General features: G+C 67.9%; 10 protein-coding genes across 10 annotated transcripts; 6 read left to right on the top strand and 4 right to left on the bottom strand.

Annotated features, from left to right (window-relative positions):
- Positions 1 to 670: 670 nt before the first annotated feature.
- On the top strand, positions 671 to 1,265 carry MICPUCDRAFT_8887 (uncharacterized protein; the record flags this gene model as incomplete). Its single annotated transcript, XM_003057944.1, has 2 exons — positions 671 to 931; positions 1,119 to 1,265. Coding segments are annotated over 2 exons (408 nt in total), but the record flags the coding sequence as incomplete, so codon positions are not given.
- A 1,242-nt stretch (positions 1,266 to 2,507) lies between these two features.
- On the bottom strand, positions 2,508 to 7,349 carry CHLH2 (magnesium-chelatase subunit chlh-like protein chloroplast precursor; the record flags this gene model as incomplete). The annotated part of the gene is made up of 6 exons (XM_003057573.1): positions 2,508 to 3,890; positions 3,969 to 4,708; positions 4,921 to 5,101; positions 5,468 to 5,603; positions 5,773 to 6,575; positions 6,693 to 7,349. 6 exons carry the CDS (start codon positions 7,347 to 7,349, stop codon positions 2,508 to 2,510), a joined length of 3,900 nt encoding a protein of 1,299 aa, XP_003057619.1.
- A 1,657-nt stretch (positions 7,350 to 9,006) lies between these two features.
- MICPUCDRAFT_16552 (uncharacterized protein) lies at positions 9,007 to 10,129 on the top strand (the record flags this gene model as incomplete). Its single annotated transcript, XM_003057943.1, has 2 exons — positions 9,007 to 9,182; positions 9,391 to 10,129. Coding segments are annotated over 2 exons (915 nt in total), but the record flags the coding sequence as incomplete, so codon positions are not given.
- A 93-nt stretch (positions 10,130 to 10,222) lies between these two features.
- Positions 10,223 to 11,009, bottom strand: MICPUCDRAFT_70265 (uncharacterized protein; the record flags this gene model as incomplete). The annotated part of the gene is made up of 2 exons (XM_003057572.1): positions 10,223 to 10,482; positions 10,655 to 11,009. The coding sequence occupies 2 exons, from the start codon at positions 11,007 to 11,009 to the stop codon at positions 10,223 to 10,225; spliced, it is 615 nt and encodes a 204-aa protein (XP_003057618.1).
- Positions 11,010 to 12,290: 1,281 nt separating this feature from the next.
- MICPUCDRAFT_70268 (methionyl-tRNA synthetase) lies at positions 12,291 to 14,858 on the bottom strand (the record flags this gene model as incomplete). The annotated part of the gene is made up of 2 exons (XM_003057571.1): positions 12,291 to 14,171; positions 14,841 to 14,858. 2 exons carry the CDS (start codon positions 14,856 to 14,858, stop codon positions 12,291 to 12,293), a joined length of 1,899 nt encoding a protein of 632 aa, XP_003057617.1.
- Positions 14,859 to 14,999: 141 nt separating this feature from the next.
- Positions 15,000 to 15,509, top strand: MICPUCDRAFT_56983 (uncharacterized protein; the record flags this gene model as incomplete). The annotated part of the gene is made up of 1 exon (XM_003057942.1): positions 15,000 to 15,509. One exon carries the CDS (start codon positions 15,000 to 15,002, stop codon positions 15,507 to 15,509), a length of 510 nt encoding a protein of 169 aa, XP_003057988.1.
- A 178-nt stretch (positions 15,510 to 15,687) lies between these two features.
- On the top strand, positions 15,688 to 16,467 carry MICPUCDRAFT_26148 (uncharacterized protein; the record flags this gene model as incomplete). Its single annotated transcript, XM_003057941.2, has 2 exons — positions 15,688 to 15,740; positions 15,900 to 16,467. The coding sequence occupies 2 exons, from the start codon at positions 15,688 to 15,690 to the stop codon at positions 16,465 to 16,467; spliced, it is 621 nt and encodes a 206-aa protein (XP_003057987.1).
- A 194-nt stretch (positions 16,468 to 16,661) lies between these two features.
- Positions 16,662 to 18,042, top strand: FAS-ELIP (early light induced protein-like protein, with fasciclin domain, chloroplast precursor; the record flags this gene model as incomplete). The annotated part of the gene is made up of 3 exons (XM_003057940.1): positions 16,662 to 16,976; positions 17,173 to 17,565; positions 17,761 to 18,042. The coding sequence occupies 3 exons, from the start codon at positions 16,662 to 16,664 to the stop codon at positions 18,040 to 18,042; spliced, it is 990 nt and encodes a 329-aa protein (XP_003057986.1).
- Positions 18,043 to 18,283: 241 nt separating this feature from the next.
- On the top strand, positions 18,284 to 20,029 carry MICPUCDRAFT_56980 (uncharacterized protein; the record flags this gene model as incomplete). Its single annotated transcript, XM_003057939.1, has 1 exon — positions 18,284 to 20,029. One exon carries the CDS (start codon positions 18,284 to 18,286, stop codon positions 20,027 to 20,029), a length of 1,746 nt encoding a protein of 581 aa, XP_003057985.1.
- Positions 20,030 to 20,202: 173 nt separating this feature from the next.
- MSH3 (DNA mismatch repair protein MSH3) lies at positions 20,203 to 24,170 on the bottom strand (the record flags this gene model as incomplete). Its single annotated transcript, XM_003057570.1, has 2 exons — positions 23,375 to 24,170; positions 20,203 to 23,294 (listed from the first exon to the last, which is right to left on the bottom strand). Exons 1-2 carry the CDS (start codon positions 24,141 to 24,143, stop codon positions 20,203 to 20,205), a joined length of 3,861 nt encoding a protein of 1,286 aa, XP_003057616.1. The 5' UTR covers positions 24,144 to 24,170.
- Between the last annotated feature and the right edge of the window lie 2,495 nt (positions 24,171 to 26,665).

Here is a 26,665-nt window from a genome sequence, read left to right as displayed (position 1 = left end):
CGATAGACTACCACTAGACGATGTACAACAGAAGCGCAAAATCACGCGACGACGACGGCCGCGCGCGGGCGGCGGCGTGCGGATCGCACCGCGAGCACCGAGAAAATATATTTGCTGATGAGAAAAAGCGAAAGTCGGCTTCATCGCGAGCGCAATTCCCTCGTCGACGCGCACTCCTCGGCGCGTCCCGCGAGATGACGTCTCACGCCGGGGCATCCCGCGCGGGGCTTTCCCGCGTCGCCGCCGTCGCGGCGCGGCGGGTCCGCGACCGCGCGCGCGTCGTCGCGCGTCGCGCCGCCGCCTCGCGCGGCGGCGTCGAACGCATCGCGTCGCGCGTCGCCGCCGCCGCGTCTTCGCGCGCGTCTCCGTCGTCGCGCGGACCGACCGCGCTCGCCGCGGCGTCGTCCGCGGACGGCGACCTCCTCGCGGAGAAGAAGAAGAGCGACGAGACGTCGAAACGCGTCGTGGAGGTGACGCGAAAGAGGGTGCGCGCCTCCCGCCGCCGCCGTCGTCGCGCGCCTCGCTCCTCCGCCGATTCGCCCGCCACCCGCGGCGTGAATTCCGAAACGCGCCGTCGCTCGTCCGTCGCTCGCGGCGCGCGTTCGCTCTCCTCCTCCGACTCATCTCCTCATCGCTCTCTCGAACCGACGACCATCCCCAGGGCGAGTGCTACGGCTGCGGCGTCGCGCTGCAGACGGACCACCCCGACGTCTCCGGGTACGTCCCGCCGGAGGAGTACGAGACCAAGCGCGTTCACAGACAGCTGTACGCGTCCATGCTGTGCTCGCGATGTTCCGCGCTCTCCAACGGGAGGATGATCAACGCCGTCGCGGGCCAGGGCGGCGCGCGCGCGGACGATTTCTCGGGCTTGATCACCCCGGAGCAACTGCGCGAGTCGCTCGCGGTGATACGCGCGAAAAAGGCGCTGGTCGTCAAGGCGCGTTCTATCTCGCACTGGTTCCCATACGACCGCGTCGCCGTGGTGAACGCCGATCCTTAAGGACTTTTCCGGGCGCGTCTCTCCGCCCAGGGTCCCTCGCTTTCAATCCCCGCCCTCGGCGCCTTTCAACGCCAACTGACGCCTTTGAACTCCACCCCGACAATCGCTCGTATGGAAGGTGGTGGACGCGACGGACTTTCACGGGTCGTTTCTCAACCGCGTGCGAGACGTCGTCGGCGCGAATCCGATCCTCCTCGTCCTCACGAAGATCGATCTTCTTCCGCGCGGGACGGACGCGGAGAAGCTCAAAGACTGGGTCTTCGACGAGGTCGTGGAGAAGCGCCGTCTGACGCTCGCGGGCGTCGTGTGCGTCTCGAGCCGGAAGGGCGACGGCGTGAGGGACGCCGTCGGCGCGATGTTCTCCGAGAGGAAAGGGCGGGACGTCTACGTGTTGGGCTCCGCGAACGTCGGGAAGTCGACGTTCATACGCGCCGCGCTGAGGGCGATGCGCGAGGGCGGGAACTTCGGGGTGCCCGGGAAGAGGCTGCCGACCGCGAGCGCGATGCCCGGGACGACGCTTGGGGTTATTCCGTTGCGAGCGTTCGAAGGGAAGGGGACGCTGTACGACACGCCCGGGGTGTTTTTGCATCACCGAATGAACTCGATCCTCTCCGGGGAGGACATCAAGCGGTTCAAGCTCGGGTCGACGCTCGTGAAGTACGTCCCGCGTCCGAGGGTGGACGGCGAGGAGGTAGATCGGGCGTCATTTGAGGGGTTAACGCTTCTTTGGGGGCCGTTACTGAGGGTGGACATCACGGAGGCGACGCCGAGCGCGAGTCTCGCGTTTTACGGACCGAAAGGACTCCGAGTGCGCGTCGCGGAGACGTCGTCGCTGCCGAGCGGGGAGGACATCGAGAGGGAGGTCGAGGCGAGGGAAGCCGACGCCGCGGCGAAGCGCTTGGATGATCTGAAAGCGCTGGTGACGGAGGAGGAGGAGGACGCGGGCGGGGGAGTCGCGTTGGCGCCGTCCGCCTCGGCGGCGGTGGAAGCGCACCGAGAAGCCGCCGCGGAAGCGACGACGACGACGACGACGACGACGACGACGACGGACTCGGACTCGGACTCGGACTCGGACTCGTACTCGGACTCGTACTCGGACCCGGACCCGGAGTTAGCCCCGGAGATATTCCACCGGCGCCTCGTGAAAGAGATCTTCGTCGAGGCTGCCGATCGCGACCCGCCCGGGGCGTTGAGCGACGCGTGCGTCTCCGGTCTCGGCGGGTGGATACGCGTGCGCCGAGAAGGACGCTCGGGGGAGACTCGATTGAACGCGCGGGTGTGGGGCCCGCGCGGGTTGGAGGTGTTCGTCCGCGCGCCGATGCCGTGCGGGCAGTAGCGGCGATCGGCACGGCGGCGACGTGGGAGCGGTCGCGGTCGCGGCGGCGCGCGTGAAGTGCAAAAGTGTTTCCGTGATGCCTCTCTCGTCGTACGAATGAACGCGAGCTCGGCTCGTCTCGTTCTCATCACTCTGTGCGCGTTTACGCGTCTGCGTTTTCGTGCTGCGCGTCTAGGCTTGCGTCTTGACGCCTTCGAGCTCGTCGTCCGCCTCCGCGTACAACTGTTTCAGTTCCGCGAGCGTCTCCTCGTCCGCGTTCCACATCCCCCGTCCCGCCGCCTCCAGCATCCGCCGCAGCACGTTCCGAAACGCCTGCGGGTTCGCCTTTCGAAGCTTCTCGCGCATCGCCTCGTCGCGCACGTACCGCTCGTTGGCGCCGTCGAAGACCCAGTCCTCCGCGAACCCGCTCGTGGCGCCCCAGCCCACGAGCGCGGTCATCCGCTGCGATATCTCGTACGCGCCGCCGGAGCCCTGGTCCGCCATCGCGTCCGCCCAGCGCGGGTTCAGAAGCTTCGTTCGGTACTCGAGCCGGAGCGTCTCCTCGAGGTCGCGCGGGGCGACGTCCTCGCCGAAGGTTTCGACGACGGAGCACGCCACCTTCTTCCGAGGAAACCGCTTCCGACCGTTCGCGTCCGTCGTCTCCTCCGGAAGGCCCTCTTTCGCGGCGTTCGCCGCCGCGACGAGCGCGCCGGTGTTCGCGTAGTACTCCTGAATGTCCGTCAAGCCGTACTCCACGCTGTCGATCTCCTGGACGACGCGTTCCGTCGACCTCAGAAGCGCCTGGAGCACCTCCGGTCGCGCGGCGCCCTTCTCGTCGCCTTTTCCGTACGAGAACGCGTTCCTCGCCGCCCACGTGTCTCCCAGCTCTCTCCCGTCCTCCCACTCGCCCGTGCCGACGCGCTCGTTCACCATCGAGCCGTAATCCCCCGGGGGGTTGCTGAACAGACGCGCGCCCGCGTTTTCCACTCCCTCGCTTCGCATCTCCGTCGCGTGCTTCTTTATGAAATTCTGTTCCGCGCTCTCCTCCGGCGCGTCCGCCGCGCGCTGGAACAAGTCGTCCAGCAGCGCGACGACGTTCGCGAACGAGTCGCGGAAGATGCCCGACATGTTACACAGCACGTCCACGCGCGGCCGCCCTCCGGGCATCTCCGAGAGCGGGACGAGCTCGTAGCGCACGACTCTTCCGGTGCCCTCTTTCACGACGCGCGCGCCGACGAGCGCGAGGACGATGGCGACCGACTCCCCCTTCGTCTTGATCGCGTCGAGCCCCCAAAGGTTCACGGACACCGTCTCCGGGAACGCGCCGGCGTTCGCCGCCGCGTGCTGCTCGAGGATCGCGGCCGCGACGCGCGCGCCGCGGTCCGTCGCCGCGGGCGACGGCATCCGGTACGGGTCGAGCGCGTGGATGTTACGTCCGGTGGGTAACACCCCGGGGCCGTCGCGAAGGAGGTCGCCGCCGACCGCGGGGGGGAGGTACTCGCCGTTCAGGACGGTGAGCATCCCGGAGAGTTCCTCGACGTTGCGACGAAGCAGCGATCGGATCTCGACCGCCTCCTCGAGCGCGGCGTCGGCGGCGGCGGCGGCGTCCGCCGGAGGCGGAAGTTTCAGCGCGCGTTCCAAAGCGGCGCGGACGTCGTCCACGCCGTCGCTCTCCCCCATCCCCGCGACGGCGTCGACCGCCTCCGCGGAGAGCCTCTCGCCAAAGTACGCCTCCAAATACGCCGCGGAAGTCTCGCGAGTCGGCGCCGCGCCGAGGACGTGCAACCCCTCGCTGAAGAGCCTGTTCTCGAGGACGCCGAGGTACGCGTACAGCTCCGAAGCGTACTCCGAAAACGCCTCGTTCGTGACCGTTACATCGCCCTTCTCGAGCGACTCGGACGTCACGCGCGCGCGCTCCCCGGTCGCCGCGTCGACGTACGGGCAGTCCGCGTCGAGACCCGCGGACGTCACGAGATCGAAGATGGGTCCTCGCAACGCGTCCGCGTTCGTCTCCGGATCCTCGCGGTAGTCGCTCAGCAGCTCGCGCAACTCCGCCGTCTGCCGATACAACCCGGCTCGGCCGTACGGCGGAACGTTGTGCGACACGATCGTGCCGTACCCCCGTCGCTTCGCGACGATGCTCTCCGACGGGTTATTCGCCGCGTACACGTACACGTTCGGCATCGATCCGAGCAACGCGTCGGACCACGACAGACCGGTGTTCCCCAGCGGCGTCCCCGGAAGCCACTCCACCGTCCCGTGCATGCCCATGTGCACGACCGCGTCCGCGCCGTACCCGCCGTCTTCGGCCGCGCTCTGAAGCCACTTGTAATACGCGGCGTACTGCGGGTGCGGGGTGAGGTCGCGCTCGAACAAGAGGCGCATCGGGTCGCCTTCGAGAAGATTAGGGTCGAGGGTCCGTACGAGCGAACGTCGGGGTGGAGTTCAAAGGCGTCAGAAGGGAGTTGAAAGGCGTCGCGGTGTGTCGGGGATTGTAAGCGAGGGACCCTGGGCGGAGAGAAACGCGGGGCAAAGAAACTCCTTAAGGAACGGCGTCCACCGCGCCAACGCGGTCGTATGGGGACCAGTGTGAGGTAGAACGCACCTTCGACGCCCAACGCGGGTTGGACGCCGACGAAGACGTTTCCCACGCGCGCCCCCGCGACGAACGACCCTTTTCCTCCGGGGGTGGTGCACAGACCCGCGTACGACTCCAGCGGGCCCCACGCGCGCTCCATCTTTCGGACGAGGACGTCGTGCGAGGGGAGGTACGGCATCGGGCCCCACTCCGTGGGGCCCCAGGTGGTCGGGAACGACAGCCATCGTTTCAGCGTCTTCGGCGCGACGTTGACGGCTGAGGGTCGAGGGTCCGCGCGAAGCGACGTCGGGGCGGAGTTGAAAGGCGTCAGATGGAGGAGTTGAAAGGCGACGCGGCGCGTCGAGCGTTGAAACCGTGGGGTGGGCGGAGAGACACGCCGGGAAGAAAAGCCCTTAAGGATCGGCGTTCGCCACGCGAACGCGGTCGTATGGGGACCAGTGTAGCGCGAAAAGACGGACGCGCCTTCGATCGACACGCCGGCCAGCGCGCTCGGGTCGTCCGCGTATTTGCCGCTCGCCCGCAGCTTTTCCAGCGCAGCCTCCGCGGCGGGGACGCCGCCGGCGATCACCGCGCCGTCCTCGAGCAGCCGCAGCACGTCGACGATCGCCTCCCCGGACGGGATCGCGTCGCCGTCCCTGATCCCGAGGTCGTACCCTCGATCGCGCATCGACGCCAACGCCGCCTCGAGGCTCTTCGGGCCGTTCCATACGAAGCGATGTCGGGGTGGAGTTGAAAGGCGTCAGTTGGAGTTGAAAGGCGTCGATGGCGGGCGTTGAAAGCGAGGAGTGGGCGGAGAGAATCGCCCGGCAAAGTCCTTAAGGATCGGCGTTCACCACGCGAACGCGGTCGTATGGGGACCAGTGTATAGAACGCGCCTTGGGAACGTTCAACAGCGCCGCGGTGCCCGTCGCGCCGACGCCGGGTGGGAACCCGTACAGCATCACCGCGACTTTCCGCCGCGACGGTGGTTTCTTGCGCAGCGAGACCCAGCGCTTCAGCCTGTCCGCGAGCGCGTACGTGCGCTCTTTCGCGAGGAAGATGTCGTCGCCGACCAGCCCGCCGAGCGGCACGGTGTCGACAGCGCCGTCGAGCTCGGGAAGCGCGTACAAAATCACAGACTGCAGCCCCCCCACGCCGCTTCGCTCCCACGACGCGATGTCCTGAATCAACAGAGGCGCGGCGACGATGTACGGGACATTCTTCGCGCGCAGGATGCTCTGCGCCACCTCCGCTTGCCTCCCCGCCTCCATGCTTCCCGCGGGGCCGCCGACGAGGGGGAAGCCCACGGTGCTCACGACCGCGTCTACCCTCGTCGCGTCCGGACGCAGCGAGTCGATCGCGAGGACGCCGGCCGCGCGCGCGGCCTGCTCGCTGTCGCTCGTCAGGAGGTCGCGCACGATCGTGTGCGCCTCGACGCCGTTGATGAACATCGGAATCGGACGCACGCCCTTCTCTTGCATCGCCTCGACGAGGCCGGCGAGGTACGGCTGTTTCGTGATGACGTGCTTGCGGTAGAGGAGAATCGCGACGGAGGGGGCGTCGGGAGGTAACGCCGCGCCCGCGGGCGTTTTATCGTACCACTCGAGGTACTCCGTCACGGACGTCGGCCAAGGCGCGTCCGCGCGCTCGAGGTCGGGGTGGTAACACCCGAACGGCGGCGTCTCTTTCGGCGGTTTCGCTCGGGGTCCGCGGCCGAGGAGCCCTTCGAGAAAACCGCCGCCGCCGCCGCCGCGCGATTCGTCTTCCGGGCCGGCGTCCTCGCCGGACTCGCTCAGGACGTCCGCGAGGTACTGTTTCGCGACGTACACGAACGCTTCTTCTACGTTCTCGACGCCGCCTTGGTTCCAGTACCCGTAGACCGTGAGCCAGTTCCGTAAATCTTTCGCCTTTCTCCCGGGAACGAATCGAAGCAACGCCGGACCAATCTTCAGGAACGACAGGTACCCCACGAGCTTATCCTCCTCCTTGCCGCTGCCAAACTTGGACAGAATCGCCTTCACCGCGGGCGGCGGGCCCGCCTTTTGCCCGTCCGGCGCGGGCTTCATCTCGAACGACCCGACGGACGTCTCAGACATGAGCTCCAACGCGCTCTCGAAGACGAATCGCGTCGGAATTTTCTCGATCGCGCGTCTCAGCCACTCCACCTGATCGAAGTCGAAGAGCAGAGACCCGAAGAACACGTCCGCGCCCTCGAGCGCGGCGGCGACGTCCTCGCGCTTGGACTCGATATCGCGGTCGCTGAAGACGACGAGCTCGACGCCCGGGCACCGCTTCGCGACCTTCTTCGCCGCCTTTTTGTACAACCCCACGTTGAAGGACTCAAACCCGGAGATGAGCACGACGCGTTTCGTTCTCCGCGCCGCCGCCGCGTCCGATAAGATCCCCCCTTCGGATGCCCCCTTCGCCTCCGCCGCGGCGAGCCTGGCGGCGTCCATCGCCGCCTTCGCCGCCGCGGCCGCGCCGCCGCCTCGACGCGCGACCCGCAGCTCCGCGCGCGCGGCGGCGAGCTCGGCGACGACGCGGTCGCGTTGCAGCTTGTGTCGATGCGCGTCGCGTTGAAACGTTAGCCATCGCTCCGCGTCTGATTTCGCGACGTCGATGAGCGCGGTCACGACGGCGGGTTCGTCGGCGCCGATCGCGCGGAACGTCTCCTCGTCCATGACGTCGAACGTCCGCGTCGTCGTCGTCTTCGACGTCGACGGCTTCGGCGGCTTCTTCTCCGCTTCGGCGTCGTCTGCGTCGGCGGCGGCGATCTCGTCAACGACGATCTCGAACTCGACGGTGACGCCTCCGAAGCACGCGTCGTACGCGGCGTCCAAGTCCGTCGTCAGCGCGAGTCGCCGCGCGTCGAGCCGCGCGACGTCTTCCTCGAGCGCGGCGACCGCTTCCTCCGGGGTCTCCGTCGCGGCGTCCGCGGCGTTTTGCGCGCGGCGCGACATCTCCTCTTCGACGAAGACTTCCGACGAGGATTTGGACGACGACGGCTCGGATATCGCGCGGCGCTCGAGGCGACGCGGCGCGCGCGGGGCGCGATATCCGACGCGATATCCGCCGCCGCCGCCGCCGCCGCGCGCGCCGGGCGCGGACGACGACGCGATGGACGCGCCGCGCGAGGGAAGAGGAAGAGGAAGAGGGAGCGCGCGCGGCGTCGGCGTCATCCTCCGAGGAGTCGCGCGATCGATCGGCGAAACGCGCGGACGACGTCGCGGCGACGACGCCGTCGCCGTCGACGTCGCCGCGGCGACGATCGCGCGCGGCGGCGGCGAGGTCCACGGCGCGCTCATGCCCGTCCTCGCGAGCGCGATACGCCGCGGACGTGCGGTCGCGGCGTCTCGTGTGACCGCGAGCAGAGCCTTCGACGACCTTCGCTTCGGGCTGCCAGGTGCTGCGTCGTCTGTCGTCGTCAAAATCGAGGAACATGTGCGAACACGCGTCGCGCGCACGTCGCCTCAAAGTCCGTCCCTCCCTCCCTCACGCCGCGCACTCTCCCTCGCGCGCCCGCGTCCCCCCCCCCTCCCCCTCCCCGTCCGCATGAACCCCTTCCCCGCGCCGCGTGACTCGCTCGACGCGGACGCGATCGCCGCCGCGCTCGCCGCGCTCCCTCCGCCGACCGCGCAGCAGGCGGCGGACCACGGCTGGACGCGCGACTGGTCCGCGGCGTGGGCGTCGCACGAGACGAAGCTTCGAACGCGCGGCGCGGCGTTCGGCGCGAACGACCCGGCGGCGTTTCAGGACGCGTGGCGCGCGAAACCGGACGTCGCGCCGGACGCGAGCGACCCCGCCGTCGCGGCCACGTTCCCCGCGCTCTTCGACGCGGCGCGCGAGGGCGCGAAGCACGTGACGCACGGGAAGGAGCGCGCGTCCGAAGACCTCCCGACGCCGAGTCGCCAAGGTCGCGTGCAGTGGTTCGACTTCACCGGCGGGGCGATCGTGCGCGCGGCGAAGAAGCGCGCGATCGAGGACCAGCGCGCGCACCAGATCCGCGTCGTGGAGGAGGTGAGACGATCGCAGGGAGCGACTCCGGAGACGAAGAAGAGAGACTCGCCGAACGTCGTCGAGGAGACGCGGAAAATAAACCAGCCGCGCGCGACGCTGAGGACGGGCGCGACGATCCCGTTGATCGGTCTCGGGACGTGGAAGTCCGAGCCCGGGAAGGTTCGAGCCGCGGTGACGCACGCGCTGAAGCGCGGGTACGCGCACGTCGACTGCGCGAGCGTGTACGAGAACGAGGGCGAGGTCGGCGACGCGCTGCGAGGCGTGTTCGACAGGTGAGAAGTTACGGACGGACGGCGCGAGAGATCGCGTCGCCGTCGTCTCGTCTCGCTTCTCTTCGCGCGACGTCGGCCACGCGTTTATCCACGTCAGCGCATCCAAACGAATATGATCCACAGATGATTCTGACGCAAGCACTCTTTCCACACTATTCATTCACTGACGAATTATCGCATCGTACCCTTCGTTCGCATCGCGTCGCAGCACGACGCTACTCCGCGAAGACGTCTTCATCACGTCCAAGCTGTGGAACTCTGACCACGCCGCCGACCGCGTGGAGCCCGCGTGCAAAAAGTCCATGGACCTCCTCAAGGTGCGCTACCTCGACTTATACCTCGTGCACTGGCCCGTCACGGGCAACCGCGGCGCGGCGGTGACGCCGAGCATCGAGGAGACGTGGAGAGCGATGGAAGCGCTCGTGGACGAGGGCCTCGTCAGGGCCATCGGCGTGTCCAACTTTAGCGTCGAAAAGATGGAGGCGATTTCAAAGTACGCGCGGCATCCGATCAGCGTGTGCCAAGTGGAGTGTCACCCGTACTGGCGCCAGACCGAGCTCGTGAAGTACTGCGAAGCGAACGACATTCACGTGACCGCGTACTCGCCGCTCGGGTCACCGGACAGCGCGGCGATGTTCAAGCGCGACGCGCCGGCGTTGATGTCCGACCCCGTCGTGATCGCCGCGGCGGAACGCGCCGGTAAGAACGTCGGACAAACGCTCGTTCGCTGGGCGTTACAGACGCGCCCGAACTGCAGCGTGCTCCCGAAGTCCACCGACCCGGCGCGCATCGAGGGCAACCTCGACGTGTTGGACTGGTCTCTGGACGAGGAAGACGCGCGCGCGCTGAGCGAGTTGCCGACGCGGCGCCGCATGGTGGACGGGAGTTTCTGGCTCTCGCCGCTCGGGCCGTACAAGACCCTCGAAGACCTCTGGGACGGGCCGTGACGCCCGCGCGCCGCGTCGATCGCCAACCTCACTCGCGCGCGCGAGCTACTCTCTTCTATCTGTGTTAATACACGACACGTCGCGCCGCCTCACCTACCTCATCTCGCGTCTCACCATCTTATACTCTCGCCTCGCCACGAGAGCGTCCTCCGCCCCCATCTCCTTCCGCATGAGAAGCCGCCCTCGCCACCCAAACAACCCCGGGTCCACGCCCCGTATCGTGTACCCCGCGCCGCGGTACAACCTCACGACCCCGGGCTTCTTCGTCGCGACGTGCAGGTACATGTGCTCGCTCTTCATGTCCCTCGCGAACGTCTCCGCCGCGCGCAGCATCGCGCGGCCGAGCCCTTCGCCTGTCGGGGTGGAGTTGAAAGGCGTCAGAAGCGGAGTTGAAAGGCGCCGAGGGCGGGGATTGAAAGCGTGGCGTGGGCGGATAGATGCGCCGGCAAAAGTCCTTAAGGATCGGCGTTCACCACGCGAACGCGGTCGTATGGGGACCAGTGTGAGGAAGGAGGACGCGCGCACCGCGTTCGCTCTCGAAGACGACGAGATCGCTGAGGTACGCCTGGTCCGTCGGCGGCGACAGCGACGTGAACCGCCGTCGCGTCGCGGCGTTGAAGGACACGCCGACGGTGCACACGATCGGGCCGTGCGCGGACGATTTCTCCTCGCTCCACGACGACGCCGGGCCGCCGGGCGGGGATCCGTCGTCGAATCCGTCGTCGTCGTCGCCGATGAAGTTCTCGCCCTCGCCCCCCCCCCCGACGCCGACGCGCGGCGCGCGCAGCCGCCCGACGAGGTACGTCCCGTACGGAAACGCCGGGACCGCGCCTCGCAGGTACGTCTCCAGCGTCCGCCGCTCCAGCGGGAACCCGGCCATGCCGCTGCCGAGGAGGAGGTCCGCGACGCGCGGGACGTCGTCGTCGATGAACGCCGAGCACAGCAGCGTGTACCCCGCGAACTTCCCCTCCGTGACGCGCACCTCGACGGTCCAGTCCACGCGCGGCAGCGCGGCGGCGGCGGCGTCGTCGTCCGCGGCGGCCGGCGTCGCCGCGTCCGCGAACGGGTCGTCGCGCGCGATCGCGGGCGAGGACGCGAACGGGTCGAACCCTCCGCGCGCGCCGCGCGCGGAGATCGTCGTCCCGCGCGTCGTCGTCGCGCCGCCCGCGTTTTTCGTCTGACGTGGCGCGACGACGGACGACGCGGCGCGTCGCGGACGCGCGTCGTCGCGGCCGCTCGTCGACGGCGGCGTCGCGGCGTCGCGGCGTCGCGCGCGGCATCGCGGCATCGCGCGCAGCGGCGCGGCCGCGGCGGCGCTCGCCATTGCGCGATCGCGAGTGACGACGACGCGCATCATCTTATCGGTCTATTTTTCTGCAGCTGCGATGCGAAAGGCGCAGCGGACTGGAAGTCGAAGTTTCGTGCCCGGAGATGACGGCGAGACGAACGAGAGAGACTTTGAATCGAGTGGTCGCTCGGCTCGTTAACATCACTCTACGCGTGCGCGCGTCGCGACGCTCGCGCCCCCCCGCCCCGTCACTTTATCGTCCCCGCTCTCAACGTCGCGAGCGCGCAGACGCCCGCGCTCGTCTTGAACGCGCACCCCTCGTACGTCGCGACGCCGGCCGCGTCGACTGAGGGTCGTTCCATACGAGCGAACGTCGGGGTGGAGTTGAAAGGCGTCAGTTGGAGTTGAAAGGCGTCGATGGCGGGGATTGAAAGCGAGGGGTGGGTGGAGAGAAACGCCGGGCAAAGTCCTTAAGGAACGGCGTTCACCACGCCGACGGGGTCGTATGGGAACCAGTGTATAGAACGCGCCTGAAAACCCCGGCGCCACGGCTTCAAACACCTTCTTCTTCGGGTTCAACTGCTCGTCCGCCTCGCCCTCGAACGCGTCGAACGTTACCCTCTCGCCGTTCGGCGCCCCCTCCGGCGGGGTCACGAGCTCCACCTTACCGTCCGGCCCGGTCCCGCACAGCACCATCGCCGCGGACTCGATCCCGCGCATCTTCGACGGCTGTAGGGGTCGTTCCATCATTCGAAGCGACGTCGGGGTGGAGTTGAAAGGCGTCAGAAGCGGAGTTGAAAGGCGTCGAGATGCGTCGGGATTAAAAGCGAGGGGTGATGGGCGGAGAGACACGAACGCCGGGAGAGAAAGTCCTTAAGGAATGAAGTTCACAACGCCAACGCGGTCGTATGGGTACCAGTGCGAATACGAACGCGCCTTCATGTTGGCCACGACGACGACGCGCGCGCCCAGCATCTCGTCCTCCGGGACGTGGTCCACGAGGCCGGAGACCACCTGCCGCGGCGCGGACTCGCCGATATCGATGAGCTCGCAGTACAGCTTCTCCGCGTCCGGGTGCCGCCAGACCTTGGTGATCGTCCCGACGCGGATGCACAGGCGCGAGACGTCGACGGGGGCGTCCTTGGGGGGCTCCTTCTTTTTCGGCGGCGGCGGCGCGGCGGCGGCTTTGCCCTTCTTCTTCCCGTCGCCGCCGCCGCCGCTCGCGCCGCCCTCCGCGTTTTCGCCCTCGACCTCGAACTTCGCGAAGAGAATCCCGCCCACGCTGACCGTCGTCCCGGGCGTCAGGTTCGATTCGCGGCTCAGCCTCCAGATCGGCTTCGCGGGGGCGCCGAGCTTTTCGAAAATGTGGTCGCACGCCGCGGGGATGAACGGCGACAGGAAGTGCGCGGCGGCGTACACCGCCTCGAGCGTGGACCGAATGATCACCGCCTTACGCTCCGCCGCGCCGTCGCCCTTGACCGCCCACGGCGCGGCGTCCGTGAGGTACTTGTTCGTGTCCTTCATCGCGTTGATGGCGAGCTCGCAGCATTTTTGCGTCTCGAGGTTTTTCATCGCGTGCTCGGACGTCGCGCGCAACGCGCCGACGTCGAAGACGCGCTCCGGGGCGACGTCCGGGACGACGCCGGCGCAGTTCTTCGCGCAGAGGTTCGTCGCCCTGTGGACTAAGTTTCCAAGCACGTCCGCGAGGTCCGCGTTGTGGACGTACACCAAGTTCGCCTCGGAGAAGGGAATGTCGCTTCCGTAGACGCCGTTCCGCATGAGGTAATAGCGAAACGAGTCGCTGGGATACTTCGCGAGCTGCTCGAGCGGGTCGACGACGTTGCCGATGGACTTGCTCATCTTCTGCCCGTCCGATGCGGTCACGAACCCGTGCCCGAACACCGTCTTCGGCAGCGGGATCTTCGCGGAGAACAGCATGCACGGCCAAATCACGCAGTGGAACCACGTGATGTCTTTTCCGATGATTTGCACCGCGGGGGGCCAAAACGGATTGCCGCCGTCGGTCACCTCCTTCTTCGGCCAGCCCACGCCGGTGAGGTAATTCGTCAGCGCGTCGAACCAGACGTACAGCACGTGCCCGGGCGTGTCCGGAACGGGGATGCCCCAGTCGAACGTCGTCCTCGAGACGGATAAATCTCTCAGTTCGTCCTCTCGTAACCGCGCGAGAATTTCGTTGCGACGGCGCGTCGGCTGAATAAACTCCGGGTTCTCTTCGATGTACTCGATCAACCGGGACTGGTACTTGCTCATCCGGAAAAAGTAGCTCTCCTCGCTCATCTTCTTCAGCGGCTTCCCGCTCACCGGGTCTTTGTAATCCGCCGCCGCGGCGTCCGTCTCGGTCACGAACATCTCCTCCCTCACGTTGTACCACCCTTCGTACGTGTCGAGGTAGATGTCCCCGTTGTCTCTCGACCGTCGGAACAACTCCCCGCACGCCTCGTGATGCTCCGGGCTCGTCGTCCGGTTGTACACGTCGTTCGCCACGGACGTCTTCGCGTTCAAGTCCTGGAACGCGGCGACGTACTTATCGCACAGTTCGATGGGCTCGCACCCCGCGGTCTCCGCGGCTTCCGCGATCTTTTGCCCGTGCTCGTCCGAGCCCGTCTGATAGAGCACGTCTCTTCCGTACGCGCGGTGATACCGCGCGATGCAGTCCGTGGAGATCGCCTCGTACGCGTGGCCCATGTGCGGCGCGCCGTTCGCGTAGTTGATCGCCGTAGTGATGCAAAACTTCTCGGCCGAAGGGTCCGCGGGCGGCGCCGTCGCCGCTCGCGCCAGCTGCGCGTCTCTGCCGTCGGCGGCGTAAAACGCCGCCGTCGTCGCCGCGGACGCCTTGGAGAGCTCCAACGCCGCCGCCACCTCGGCGTTCGCGGCCGTCCGCGCGTGCCACGCCGCGGTCGGGGAGGATGCCGTCGACAGCGCGTCCGCCGCGCCGGGAATCGCGGCGCCGCCGTCCGCGAAGACGGGATACAGCGCGACGAAGACGACGACGTCCGCGAGCGTCACGTCGTCGCCGCCGCAGATGGAGACGGAGACGCCGCCGCCCGCCGCGCCGAGCGCGACGTCGAGCGACGACGCGAGGAGCGCGGCGAGCGGCGCGACGTCCTTGGACGCGCACGCGAGCGCGACCGCGGGCGAGAGCGTCGTCGACTCCCACTCCTGCCACCGCTCGCTCTTCCATCGCGTCGTCGCGTCCGCGGGCGCGAGCGCGTCGCCGCCGAGGTAGCGCGCGATCGCGTTTCCCTCCGAGAGGCGAAGACGGCCGTCGGGGAGCTCGAGCGCGATTGGGGATCCGCCGTGGCCCTCCGCGCCCTTGAGGATCGGCTCGAAGGCGACCTCGCGGCCGCTCAGGGACGCGGCGACGAAGCCTTTCATCGCGCGCGGGTCGGACCCGCGGCAGACGAGCTTCATGGGGGGCATCGCGGCGGCGGCGACGCGAAGCGCGCGCGAGGGCGACTGATGGACGACGACGCTGACGCGGTCATCTCGACGCGTCTGGTCGAGCTCGTCCGAAGACGACTCTCTTCTGGTCGTCGCCATTTCGTCGTCGCGCGCGGCGCGATGCCGACGCCGCGCGCGTGGACGCTCCTCGCGCTCGTCCTCGCGCTCGCGTTTCACGCCGACGGCGGCGCGGACGCGCTGCCGATCGCGGACCACGTCTCGAGCATCGTGACGAGAGCCAAGGAAGCGCGCGCGGCGGCCGCGCCCGCGGTCAGAGCCGCGCGCGATCGCGTCGTCGCGCGCGTCGCGAACAGCACGGTCGTCGAGGCAGTGGGCGATCTCCGCGCGGGGATGGCGAGTCTCTCGGTGAAGAGCGCGAGGGAGGACGAGGAGGAGGAGGAGGAGGACGGCGGGTCATCCGCGGAGGGGGTGACCTCGGACGGGCACGTCATCAGCGGCCGCGCGCACGGCGTCGCGTCGTTCCTCTCGCTCGCGATGTGCGTCTCTTTTTCCATCTGGGTCGCGAGCGCGTTCTGTCGCGTGAGGCGCAGGGAAGGGGACGTCCTGCCGACGTTCGAGCTCACGAGCGAGGGGCGGCGCGCGCTGAGACACCCGGGGACGTTCGACTAGCTCAGTAGCAGACGCGTCGTGTCATCGCGGCCGTGTCATGCCTCGCACGTTCGTTCGCTCACATTCGTTCGCTCGTAGCGTAGTCGTCAAACGTCGCGTTGAAAGCCCCCGCGCGAAAAGATCGAATTCGCTCACTTTTCGAAGCGCGGTCGCGCGCGGGCACGAAACATCGGTCGCGATGGCGTCTCGTAAGCGCACGCTCCTGAAGGTCATCATCCTCGGCGACTCTGGGTGCGTCCCCGTCGCCGCGAACCCGAACCCCGACGCGATCGCCCGCGCGTCCGCCGGTCGGATCCGACGCGAATAATTTCATTCGTCCGCGCAACACCCCCCTCTGACGCCCCCCCCCCCACCCACCCCATCGCGCGCGTCGTCGTCGTCCGTCCACAGCGTCGGAAAGACGTCGCTGATGAACCAGTACGTGAACAGGAAGTTCAGCAAGCAGTACAAGGCGACGATCGGCGCGGACTTCCTCACGAAGGAGGTACAGGTGGACGACCGACTCGTCACGATGCAGATCTGGGACACCGCGGGGCAGGAGCGCTTCCAGTCGCTCGGCGTCGCGTTTTATCGCGGCGCGGATTGCTGCGTGCTCACCTACGACGTCAACGCGGGCAAGACGTTCGAGAACATCGACAACTGGAGGGACGAGTTCCTGATCCAGGCCAACCCCGCGGACGCGGACAGCTTCCCGTTCGTCGTGTTGGGGAACAAGGTGGACGTGGACGAGGGCAAGGCGAGGGTCGTGAGCGAGAAGAAGGCGAAGAGCTGGTGCGCGGGGAAAGGGAACATTCCGTATTTCGAGACGTCCGCGAAGGAGGATTACAACGTCGAGGCGGCGTTCCAGTGCATCGCGAGGAACGCGCTGAAGAACGAGACGGAGGAGGAGGTGTACCTGCCGGACACCGTGGACGTGAACGGCCGACGCGGGGCGCAGCAGGCGGGGGGGTGCTGCTGATCGATCATTTCAAAAAAAAACCGCACATGTTGCGCGCACTCGCGTCGTCGAATTTTTTCTCCCGCCACTCTACGCGCCATTGGCGCTGACGTCTCGGGCCACAGAAAACGTTTCGTCGGACTTATCCGTGTCGTCGATCGGCGCCGCGACGACGACGTCACTCCGTAACGCACCCGCGCCGCATCCACGCGATGATGGCCACGTCCTCCGCGCTGCGCGCGCGCGTCTCCCCCACCGTCTCGACCCGCCGCGCGTCGCCGCCGCCGTCCGCGCGCGTCGCCGCCCCCCGCGCGGCGGCGGCGGCGGTCGCGACGACGACGTCCCCGGTCGTCGCCAGGGCGGCCGCGCTCCTGGGCGACGATCTCTCCGTCCTCAGCGCCGCGGTCGAGGCCGCGGAGCTCGTGGACGCGCTCACGACGGGCGAGCCGAAGACGGTGTTCGCGCCGTCGGACGCCGCGTTCGCCAAGGCGTGCGAGGAGCTCCAGCTGTCCAAGGAGGAGATCCTTCAGGTGCGTTCTATCTGACACTGGTCTCCGTACGACCGCGTCGGCGTGGTGAACGCCGATCCTTAAGGACTTCTGCCGGCGTCTCTCTCCGCCCACCCCTCGGTTTCAATCCCCGACACACCGCGACGCCTTTCAACTCCGCTTCTGACGCCTTTGAACTCCACCCCGACGTCGCTTCGTATGGAACGGCCCTCCTCAGTTGCCCAACCTCGTAGACATCCTGACCCATCACGTCGTCCCCGGCGCCGTCGCCGGCGAGGACCTCGTCGACGGGCAGCTCGCGTCGCTGAACGAAAACTTCCCGCTCACCATCACCGGCCTGACGTGCAAGGAGCGGCCGCCGTGCGAGTGCTTCAACGTCTCCGGCGCGTGCATCTCCGAGACGGATCGCGTCGTCGGCGATCTCACGATCCACGTCGTCGACGAGGTGATCTTCCCGCCGTGGTCCGCGCCCGCGAAGGTGCTGACGCCGCAGCAGGTGCTCGCGTTCGAGGGGTGGGCGCCGGAGGTGATCAACGGCCGCCTCGCGATGCTCGGGTTCCTCACCGCGGTCGTCCAGGAGGTAGCCACGGGGCACTCGTTCGCGACGCAGGCGCGTTTTATTTACACTGGTCCCCATACGACCGCGTCGGCGTGGTGAACGCCGATCCTTAAGGGCTTTTCTTCCCGGCGTGTCTCTCCGTCCACCCCTCGGTTTCAATCCCAACACGCCGCGACGCCTTTCAACACCTCCGTCTGACGCCTTTCAACTCCACCTCGACGTCGCTTTGAACGATGGAACGGCCCGCAGCTCGGCGAAAATTTCGGCGTCTTCGCCGCGCAGGTCCAGCTGTGGGCGTTCGCGTCGCTCGTGCCGTCGTTCTCGTCGAACGAGGGGTACACCGCGGACCCGTTCACGATGGAAGGGAGCAAGACGTGGCGGGAGGTGTTCAAGGGGTCGCCGTGGACAGAGGAGGCGAGGAAGATTTTTTCGCCGCAAGTGGAGCAGCTCAACGGGCGGGCGGCGATGGTGGGGATCGTCTCTCTGATCGCCGTGGAGGCGTTTCGGGGCGGGGAGGCGCTGTTCTAGGGGGTGGCGGCGTCGGCGGCGGTGGCGTGTGATGGATGCGAAACGAAACGCACGTCAACGGGAGGTTATTACACCATGCTACTCTTTCTTCAAGAATAACACACGCGCGCGTAAGTACTGTACCTGACGTCGCCTTCTTTCTGTTTGGCTCTTCCGAGAGTTCGCCCTTCGAGACAACGACGCGCCGTCGCGCGTCGCCGTCGACGCCGCGCGTTCTCCCCCGCACGCCGCCCGACGCGAGATGGGCGACGACGCGCGACTCCCGACCCTCGCGACTCCCGACGCGGAGCTCGCGGAGGCGCGCTTCTTTCTCTCCGGGTGGACGCTGACGCGCTACGCGGAGCGATACCGACGCGAGCAGCGCGCCACGACGACGACGACGACGACGACGACGACGCCCGCGGAGAGGTTCGAGCGCTCGACGCGCGAGGGCGACGGCGTGACGCCGCCGGAGCCGGACGTCGAGCTCGACGTCGAGCTCGACGTCGACGTCGACGTCGGCGGCGGCGCGTTCGGGTGGACGCCCGCGGGGCCGCCGACGACGCCCGCGCAGCGCGGCCGAGCCCGACGCCCTCGCGCGAGACGACGCCCTCGCGCGAAAGGCGTCTTGACCATCCCTTCCTGCGCGACCGTGGGGCAAGCGTTGCGCGAGCTCGCCGCCGCGGACGTCCTCGCCGCGCCCGCGATCGACGCCGCGACGGGGGACTACGCCGGGTGGATCTCGTGCGGCGGCCTCGTCGCGCAGATCCTGCGACAGCTGTACCCCGCGCTGACGGACCCGACGCTCTTCGCGCAAGACGACGTCGAGGCGGCGGTGGAAGACGCCGCCGACGACCAAGACGCGAACGCGATGTGCTTTCGCGAGGCGTTCGACGTCGCGGCGTCGCGCGCGAGCGCGGAAGCCCGCGGATTGTGGTCGAAGCTCGCGCGCGTGGGCGACGACGGCGACACGTGCTACGTCGGCTTCGCGGACACGACGCTGTTAGATTTCGTGAGCAGAGGACTCGACGTTCGCGCGGCGGACAGGAAGCGAATCGGCGACTTCGAGCCGTGTCACCGCATCGGCGTGTTCGCCGAGCGCGAAGACGCGAGAGCCGCGTGCGAGGACCAAAAAAACGTCAAAGCCGGAGGCGTTTACGCGAAAGCGGAGGGCGCGGCCGTCGGCGGCGGCGGCGACGGCGACGATGACGGCGACGACGACGACGACGACGACTCGCTGGATATCACCCTGGCGGACATGCGTCCGAAGTGGATCGCCGTCGTCGCGCAGCTCGACGTCGTCGACCTCATGGTCGCGAACGAGGACCAGCTCGGGACGTACCCGCACGCGACGACGATGCGGACGCTGGGATTCGCAAACGCCACCGTCGGGGACCAAACCTGGGGCGTTTCCGCCGTTACGTCGGATTTCCCCGTCGCAGGATGCCTCGCGATCATGCGCAACGCCGAGGTCAGCGGCGTCGCCGTGCTCGACGAGGAGAGGCGATTCCTGGTAGGTTCGCTGTCCGCGTCGGACGTTCGACGCGTCGTCGACGCGGACGATCTCGCGCGAGCGCTCGAGGAGACAGCGTTGGAATTCCTGAAGACGCGCGTCTGGTCGGAGGCGCGCGGGAAGCCGCCGAAGAAACCCCCGGGCGCGGACGCCGACGCGGAGGAGGAGGAAGAGGAAGATGCGCCGGGAAAAGTCCTTAAGAAACGGCGTTCACCTCGCGAACGCGGTCGTATGGGAACCAGTGTACAGGAGGAGGAAGAGGAAGATGGAACGTCAACCGACGCCGCGAGATGGCGCTCGAGGGTCGTCACGGCGACGCCGGACGCGTCGCTGATGAGCGTCATGCGCAAGATGTCCGAGGCGAGGGTTCACAGGGTGTACATCGCGGACACGCCGTACTCGCCCCCTCGCGGCGTGTGCACGTGCACGGATGTCATGAGAATCTTCGCCGTGGATCCCGGGTCGCCGGAGGGAAGCGCGAGGCTGACGTGGTGACGCGGCGGCGACGACGACGACGAACGAGCGAACGAACGAACGAACGAACGATGAAACGCTTTTCTTTTCGATGATGCATCAGACTAGTGAGTGAGTGGCCGCCACTCTAGCTAGACTGGTAACGCGAACGTACGACGTACTTCCGTGACCTTACTGACTTCGAACGTGATTCATCACCCTCCCCATCCCCTGAGCGCCGCCTGCGCGCCGGCGATGATCGCGACGCCCTTCTCCGGGTCCTCCGCCGCCTCCGCGGCGCGCATCGCGTCGACGACCGTCTTAAACTTCGCCCGCGTGACGTCCTCGTCCTCGTGGTTCGTCAACGCCATACCAGACGACCTTCTCCTCGTCGTCGCCTCCTCGAGCTCCTTCGCCTTCCGCCCCGCGAGTCGGATGATGTTCTCCGGAACGCCCGCCATGCGCGCGACGTTCAGACCGAAGCTTCGATGCGCGACCCCGGGGGTGAGCGAGTACAAGAACTCGATCCGGTCCCCCTCTTCGCCCTCCTCCTCCTCCTCCTCCTCCTCCGCGGCGGCGGCGGCGCCAGCGCCGGGTCCTCCCTCGACGTCGTCGACGTTTTCGTTTTTGTTTCTCGCCGCGACGCGCCCGTTCCTCCGCACGCGCACGTAACTCGTAAACGCCGCGGCGCAGTGCTTCGGATACTTCGCCGTGATCTCCTTCGCGACGGACGGGTAGTGCGTCACGAACAGCGTGAGGCACTTCGCGTTCGACACGAGGTGTTCCAGCGTCGCGTGCGCGATCGCGGTGCCGTCCGTGGTCGCCGTGCCTCGCCCGAGCTCGTCCAACACCACGAGCGATTTTTTCGACGCCGCGGCTAAGATGGAGGAACACTCCGACATCTCCTCGAGAAACGTGGACGCGCCCATCGCCATGTTATCGCTCGCGCCCATGCGCGTGTGCACGCCGTCCATGACCGTCATCTCCGCGCTCGCCGCGGGGACGAACGATCCGCACTGCGCCATGACGACGATGAGCGCCGTCTGACGAATGAAGCACGACTTGCCGCCCATGTTGGGTCCCGTGATGACCAGCGCGCGAACGCCGTCCTCGGCGAGGCTCGCGGAGTTGGGCACGTACGTCTTCCCGGGAGGCATCATCGCGTCGAGGATCGGGTGTCGTCCGCGGTCGACGCGCAGCGCCGGCGGCGCGTCGTCTGGAAGAAACGTCGGCCTGGCGTACCCGGCGTTTCCGCGCGCGAGCGCGGCGAAGGAGAGGAGCGCGTCGAGCCCCGCCGCCGCGGCGACCGCCGCGCGCAGCTCGAGAAAGTTCCCGGCGGCGTCGTCGCGCAAGAAGGACGCCCACGCCGCCTTGGACTCCGCGACGTGGCGCTCCCTCGCGCGCTCGAGCGCGGCCGCGGCGGCGACGACCTCGGGGGGATGATACCGCACGACTTTTTTCGACTTGTTCGTGGACATTCTCGCCCAATTCGCGGGGACGCCGCGCAGCGTGTCCGGGAGTTCGATCAGGTACTCCACGAGCGCGACGGTGACGTACGCGAGCCTCGGGACGAGCGCGAGGCCGCCGCCGCCGCCGCCCTTCTCTTTCTTCCCCGCGTCGATGAGTTTCTGCCGCAGCGTCGGAAGGAGGTCCTCCAGGGCTTTCTCCGCGTCCGCGATGTCCGCGCGCGTCGACTCGAGCCGCGGAAATCTCGTCGCGTTCGGAAGCAGCGCCGTCGCCGCCGTCGCCTTGCCGTTCGTCGCGTTCTCGACGTCCACCATGGAGAGCAACCTGTCGCACGTGTGCACGACGGACGCGTCCGACGCGGCGTCGAGGTACTCGCGAAGAAGCGCCGACGACGCGAGCGACGCGCACTCGTCGTCGTCGTCGGCGGCGGCGGCGTCGATTTCGCCGCCCCGCCCCGCCGCCGCCTTCGCCTTCGCGTTGCGGACGAGACGCGCGAAATCCCTCACCGCGGACAACCCCGCGACGAGCTCCGCGGGCGTCGCGGTGCCGTGGAACACTCTCGCGAGGTACCTCTCGCAGTCGCCGCCGCCGTGCGCCGCCTTCAGCGACGCCGCGAGGTCGGACAACACGCCGCCGTGACCGCCGCCGTCCTCCGCCTTCGTCCTCAACTCGTCCACAGCGTCCAGCCGTCTCTCGACGTCTCTCTTGTCCGTCAGTGGGTGCGAGACCCACCGTCGAACGAGCCTGCTCCCGCACGGCGTGCGCGCGTTCGAGCCCATGAGCCACAGCAGCGACCCTCTGTGCGCGCCGTCGATGGAACGGAGCAGCTCGAGCTGACGCATCACGTTCGGGGAAAGGTTCATCTCTCGACGCGCGCGCATCGGTCGAAACGCGGGCGTCAACGCGAGGACGCCGCAGAGGCCAAACTGCCGGAGCCAATCGAACGCGACCGCGACCGCGCGCAAGGTTTGCGACGGGAGATCGATCGCGGCGACCGCCGCGCCGGACGCCGCGGCGCCCGAACCACCCGACGTGGAGGCGGTCGCGCCGCGGTCGCGGTCGCCGTCGCCGTCGCGGCCAAACTCCGCGATTGACGCCGCCACCGCCGCCGCCGCGCCGCCGTCGCCGTACCCGCTCCCTCGCGCCACCGCCTCCACTCTCGCGCCGCCGCCGCGGGGGTCGTCGCCGTACATCGTCTTCACGAGCTTCGTCGTCGCGGTCGAGAGCGGCTCCACGAGGAGGATCTCCGCGGGGGCGACGCGGAGCAACCGCGCTTCGAGCTCCGCGCGAAGCGACGAGTCGACGAACTCGTCGTGGAGGACGTCCCCCGTGGACGCGTCCACGGCGGCGACGCCGATCCTCGCCCTGCCGCCGCCTTCGTCACTCGATGATGAGGATGAGACGGGCTCTTCCGCGATGCAGAGGAGGTACGACGAAAACCGTCCGTCAGCGGCGGTTACGGACTCGCCTTTATCGTTCGTCCCGCCCGACGCGTCGACGGCGACGCCCGCCTCCAGCGTGCTCTTGGTGTAGAGCCCGACGAGCTTCCTTTCAAACAGGCCGCCCTTACCGGCGTCGGTCTCGCCGCCCGCTTTCAACGCCGCGGTTTCGGTCTGACGGATGACCCCGACCTTGTGCCCGCGCTCCACGAGCCTGCGGACGTACACGTGCAACCGAGGCACGGGCACGGACGCGGTGAGATAGTTGCCCTTTTGGTACGCGAAAATGTTGAGCGCCTTGGGGGCGTTCCGCACGAAGCGACCGACGTCGGGGTGGAGTTGAAAGGCGTCAGTTGAAGTTGAAAGGCGTCGAGGTGTGTCGGGATTGAAAGCGAGGGACCCTGGGCGGAGAGAAACGCCCGCCGGGAGAGAAAGTCCTTAAGAAACGGCGTTCACCGCGCGTGCGGGGTCGTATGGGGACCAGTGTGTAGAATAGAACGCGCCTTTGACGCCACGTGCGCGTCTTCGCCGTAAAAGTGGAACTTGTACCCGACCTCGATGAGGAGCAACACCCCGGGGTGGTCCGCCTTGTGCTTCTTCACTTGGAGCTCCAGCGGCGTCATCTTCCCCGCGCTCGCCGGCTTCTTCTTCTTCGAACCGCCGCCGGCGTTTTCGTCGGCGTCGTCGTTCGTTCCCTTCTCATCGCCCTCCCGCTCTCCTCCTCCTCCCTCGACTCCCTCGCCGTCCACGCCGCCGCGTCCTCCTCGCGTGCCGTCGCGGCGTCGCGGGTCCCTCGAGAGCTTCTTCACGAACGCCGCGTGGCGGTCGGGTCTGGACGCGGGCAGCGCAGCGAGGATCGCGTCGACTTCGCTCCGCGGCATCCGCTCGGTCGTCGGCGCGAGATCATCGCGATCGTCGTCTTCGTCGTCGTCACCTCCTCCGTCCTCCGTCGCGGCGGTGGCGGCGGCGGCGCCCTTGCCGGCGGCGTCTTCTTCGTCATCACCGCCGCCGCCGCTGCCGCCCTTGGACTGCGAAGGCGTCGGCGGCTTCGCCGCGCTCAGGCTCCCGTCCGTCCTCGCGCGCTTCTTCGACGCGGGCGTCGTCGTCGTCGTCGTCGTCGTCGCCTTCGTCGTCGTCGCGCCGCCGGTCGAGGGCTTCGTGAAGAAGAAGCTCGTGAGCGACTTCTGCGCGCTGCCGCCGCCGCCGCCTTTCCCGCCGCCTCCCGCGGAGGAGGCGCGTCCTCGCTTCATCGCGGGCGCGCGCGCGACACGCCGCGTTCGAACTACTGCGACGCGATGCGAGATCGCGCCCGACCAAACTTCGTTATTTTTTTTCGAGTGCGATGCCGCGGCGCGCACTGGAAGGACCAACGACAAACGAAATGCCTCGTCACCACTTCTCCGAGCGCGCGCGAGGTCCCGTCTGCTGGCACGACCGTCGGCGACATGACGGCGCTCGCGGAGACGCCCGCGCGCGCGTCGTGCAGACCGCCGCGCGTCGCCGCGAGGGCGTCGCGCGCGGTCGGCCCGCGGCGCGTGATGAGACCCGCCGCGAGACGGAAGAATATATCGTCGTTCGTCGTCGTCGCGACGACGCCGTCGCAAAATCTGCCGTCGTCATCCGACGCGGACGAACGCAGGCGCCGTCGCGTGCGCCTCGCCGCGTCGCCGTCGTCCAGAGGCGGAGGAGGCGTCGCGGAGAGCGCCCAGACCGGCGACGGCGACGGCGGCGACGACGGCGCGGCCGCGGTCGAGGCGGCGGACGTCGACGCGGCGTCGTCGTCCGCGTCGCTCGACGACGACGACGATGATAACCTTAAGACGCGGCGTCGTCGATTGCGCCTGCGGAACCTGCTGCGTCGCGTGCGCGGCCTCGACGCGCTGTCGCCGGAGGAGCTCACCGCGCTGACCGTCGCGGAGATGCGGCGCGAGGAGGACGCGAAGGAGAAGAGGAGGAGGAAGAAGAAGAGGGCGCCCAAGCGCGCGACGTCGCTGACGCCGCCGCGCGACGCGTACGACGCCCTCCGCGGCGAATTCGACAAGGCGAAGCTGCGCGCCTTCTTCAAGTCGCGCCCGGGCCAGATCGCCGCGCGCCTCGCCGTCGTCCTCCGCGTCGGCACGCGCCTCGTCCGCCTCTGGCGCCGCGAGGAGAAGCTCCCCGCGATTGAGCGCACGCGGAGCGCGCAGCTCAGAGACGCGCTCTCCGGCCTCGGCCCGGTGTTCGTGAAGATTGGACAGACGCTGTCGCAGCGCCCCGACCTCATCGGCGACGAAGCCGCGGACGCGCTCAAGGCGTTGCAGGCGCGCACTGTTCTCCTCACACCGGTCCCCATACGACCGCGTTCGCGTTGTGAACTTCATTCCTTAAGGACTTTCTCGGTTTCAATCCCGACGCGCCGCGACGCCTTTCGACTCCCCGCGCCCCGACTGACGCCTTTCGACTGGGCCCCGCGCCCCGACGTCAATTCAACCCCGCAGCAAAATAACGAGCCGTTCGACGACGATGTCGCGTACCGCGTCATCGCGGAGGATCTGCGGCATCCCGGGCCGCTCGCGCCGGGGCACGCGTCGACGGCGACGTGCGTGGACCCGGACGCGGCGCCGCTGTTCGCGGAGATGACCGCCGCGCCCATCGCGGCGGCGTCGTTGGGGCAGGTGTACAAGGCCAAGACGTGGAGCGGGGACGAAGTCGCGGTGAAGGTGCAACGCCCGCGCGCGGTGCGCCAAGTCGCGCTGGATTGGACCGTGTGGTCGCTGTGCCTCTCCGCGCTGAAGCGCGTGTGGGGCAGCAAAGCCGATCTCAGCGCCATCGCGGACGAGGTGGGCGTCGGCGTGTTCAAAGAGCTCGACTACGTCCAAGAGGCTAGGCGCGTTCTTACACTGGTTCCCATACGACCGCGTTGGCGTTGTGAACGCCGATCCTTAAGGACTTTGCCCGGCGCATCTCTCCGCCCACCCCTCGCTTTCAATCCCCGTCCTCGACGCCTTTCAACTCCAACTGACGCCTTTCAACTCCACCCCGACGTCGCTTTGTATGGAACGACCCTTAAGAAACATGGACGAGTTCAACGCGCGGCACGACTGGCTCGGCTTCGTTCGCGCGCCGCGGTGGTACCCGGACTTCACCGGCCCGGACGGCAGCGCGAGGGTGCTCACCACGGAGTGGATCGACGGGAGTCAGATCAGCGAGTTGGAAACCGCGGAAGAGCGCTTGAAGATGGCGCAGATGGCGGTGGAGGCGTGCGTGGCGCAGCTCACGTACACCGGTTTCGTGCACGCGGATCCGCACGAGGGCAACTTGCTGTTGGATAAGAAGAACGGCGGGCTCGTGTTCTTGGACTTTGGGCTCGTGTCGACGGTGGAGGATTACGTCATGGAGGGGTTCGCGAAGGGGATTCAGTGCATGATCGCCGGCGATTGGCTCGGGTTGATTTATGTCTTCAGGGACGTGGGGTTTTGCCCTACGGAGGGTTTTTTCCGGAAAGAAGCGCTCCCGGGAGAGAAGAAGAAGCGGACGGTGCCGTGCAGCGCGGAGGAGATGGCGGGCGCGATCGAGGCCGCGCTGACCGCGGAGGAGGGCGGGCGGTCGCGCTTCGGCGCGCTCGCGACCGGGTTGGGGAGCATGTCCGGACGGTACAAGTTCCTCACGCCGCCGTACATCGTGCTCCTGGTTCGAACCTTTCTCACGCTCGAGGGCATCGCGGCCAAGGCGGACCCGGACTTTAACATCTACACCGCGTCGCTGCCGTACGCGATCCGACGCGCGAGGCGCC

Source organism: Micromonas pusilla (genome assembly GCF_000151265.4).
Source record: "Micromonas pusilla CCMP1545 genomic scaffold MICPUCscaffold_4, whole genome shotgun sequence".
NCBI lineage: Eukaryota > Viridiplantae > Chlorophyta > Mamiellophyceae > Mamiellales > Mamiellaceae > Micromonas > Micromonas pusilla.
This window is presented reverse-complemented; position numbering and strand designations above follow the sequence as displayed.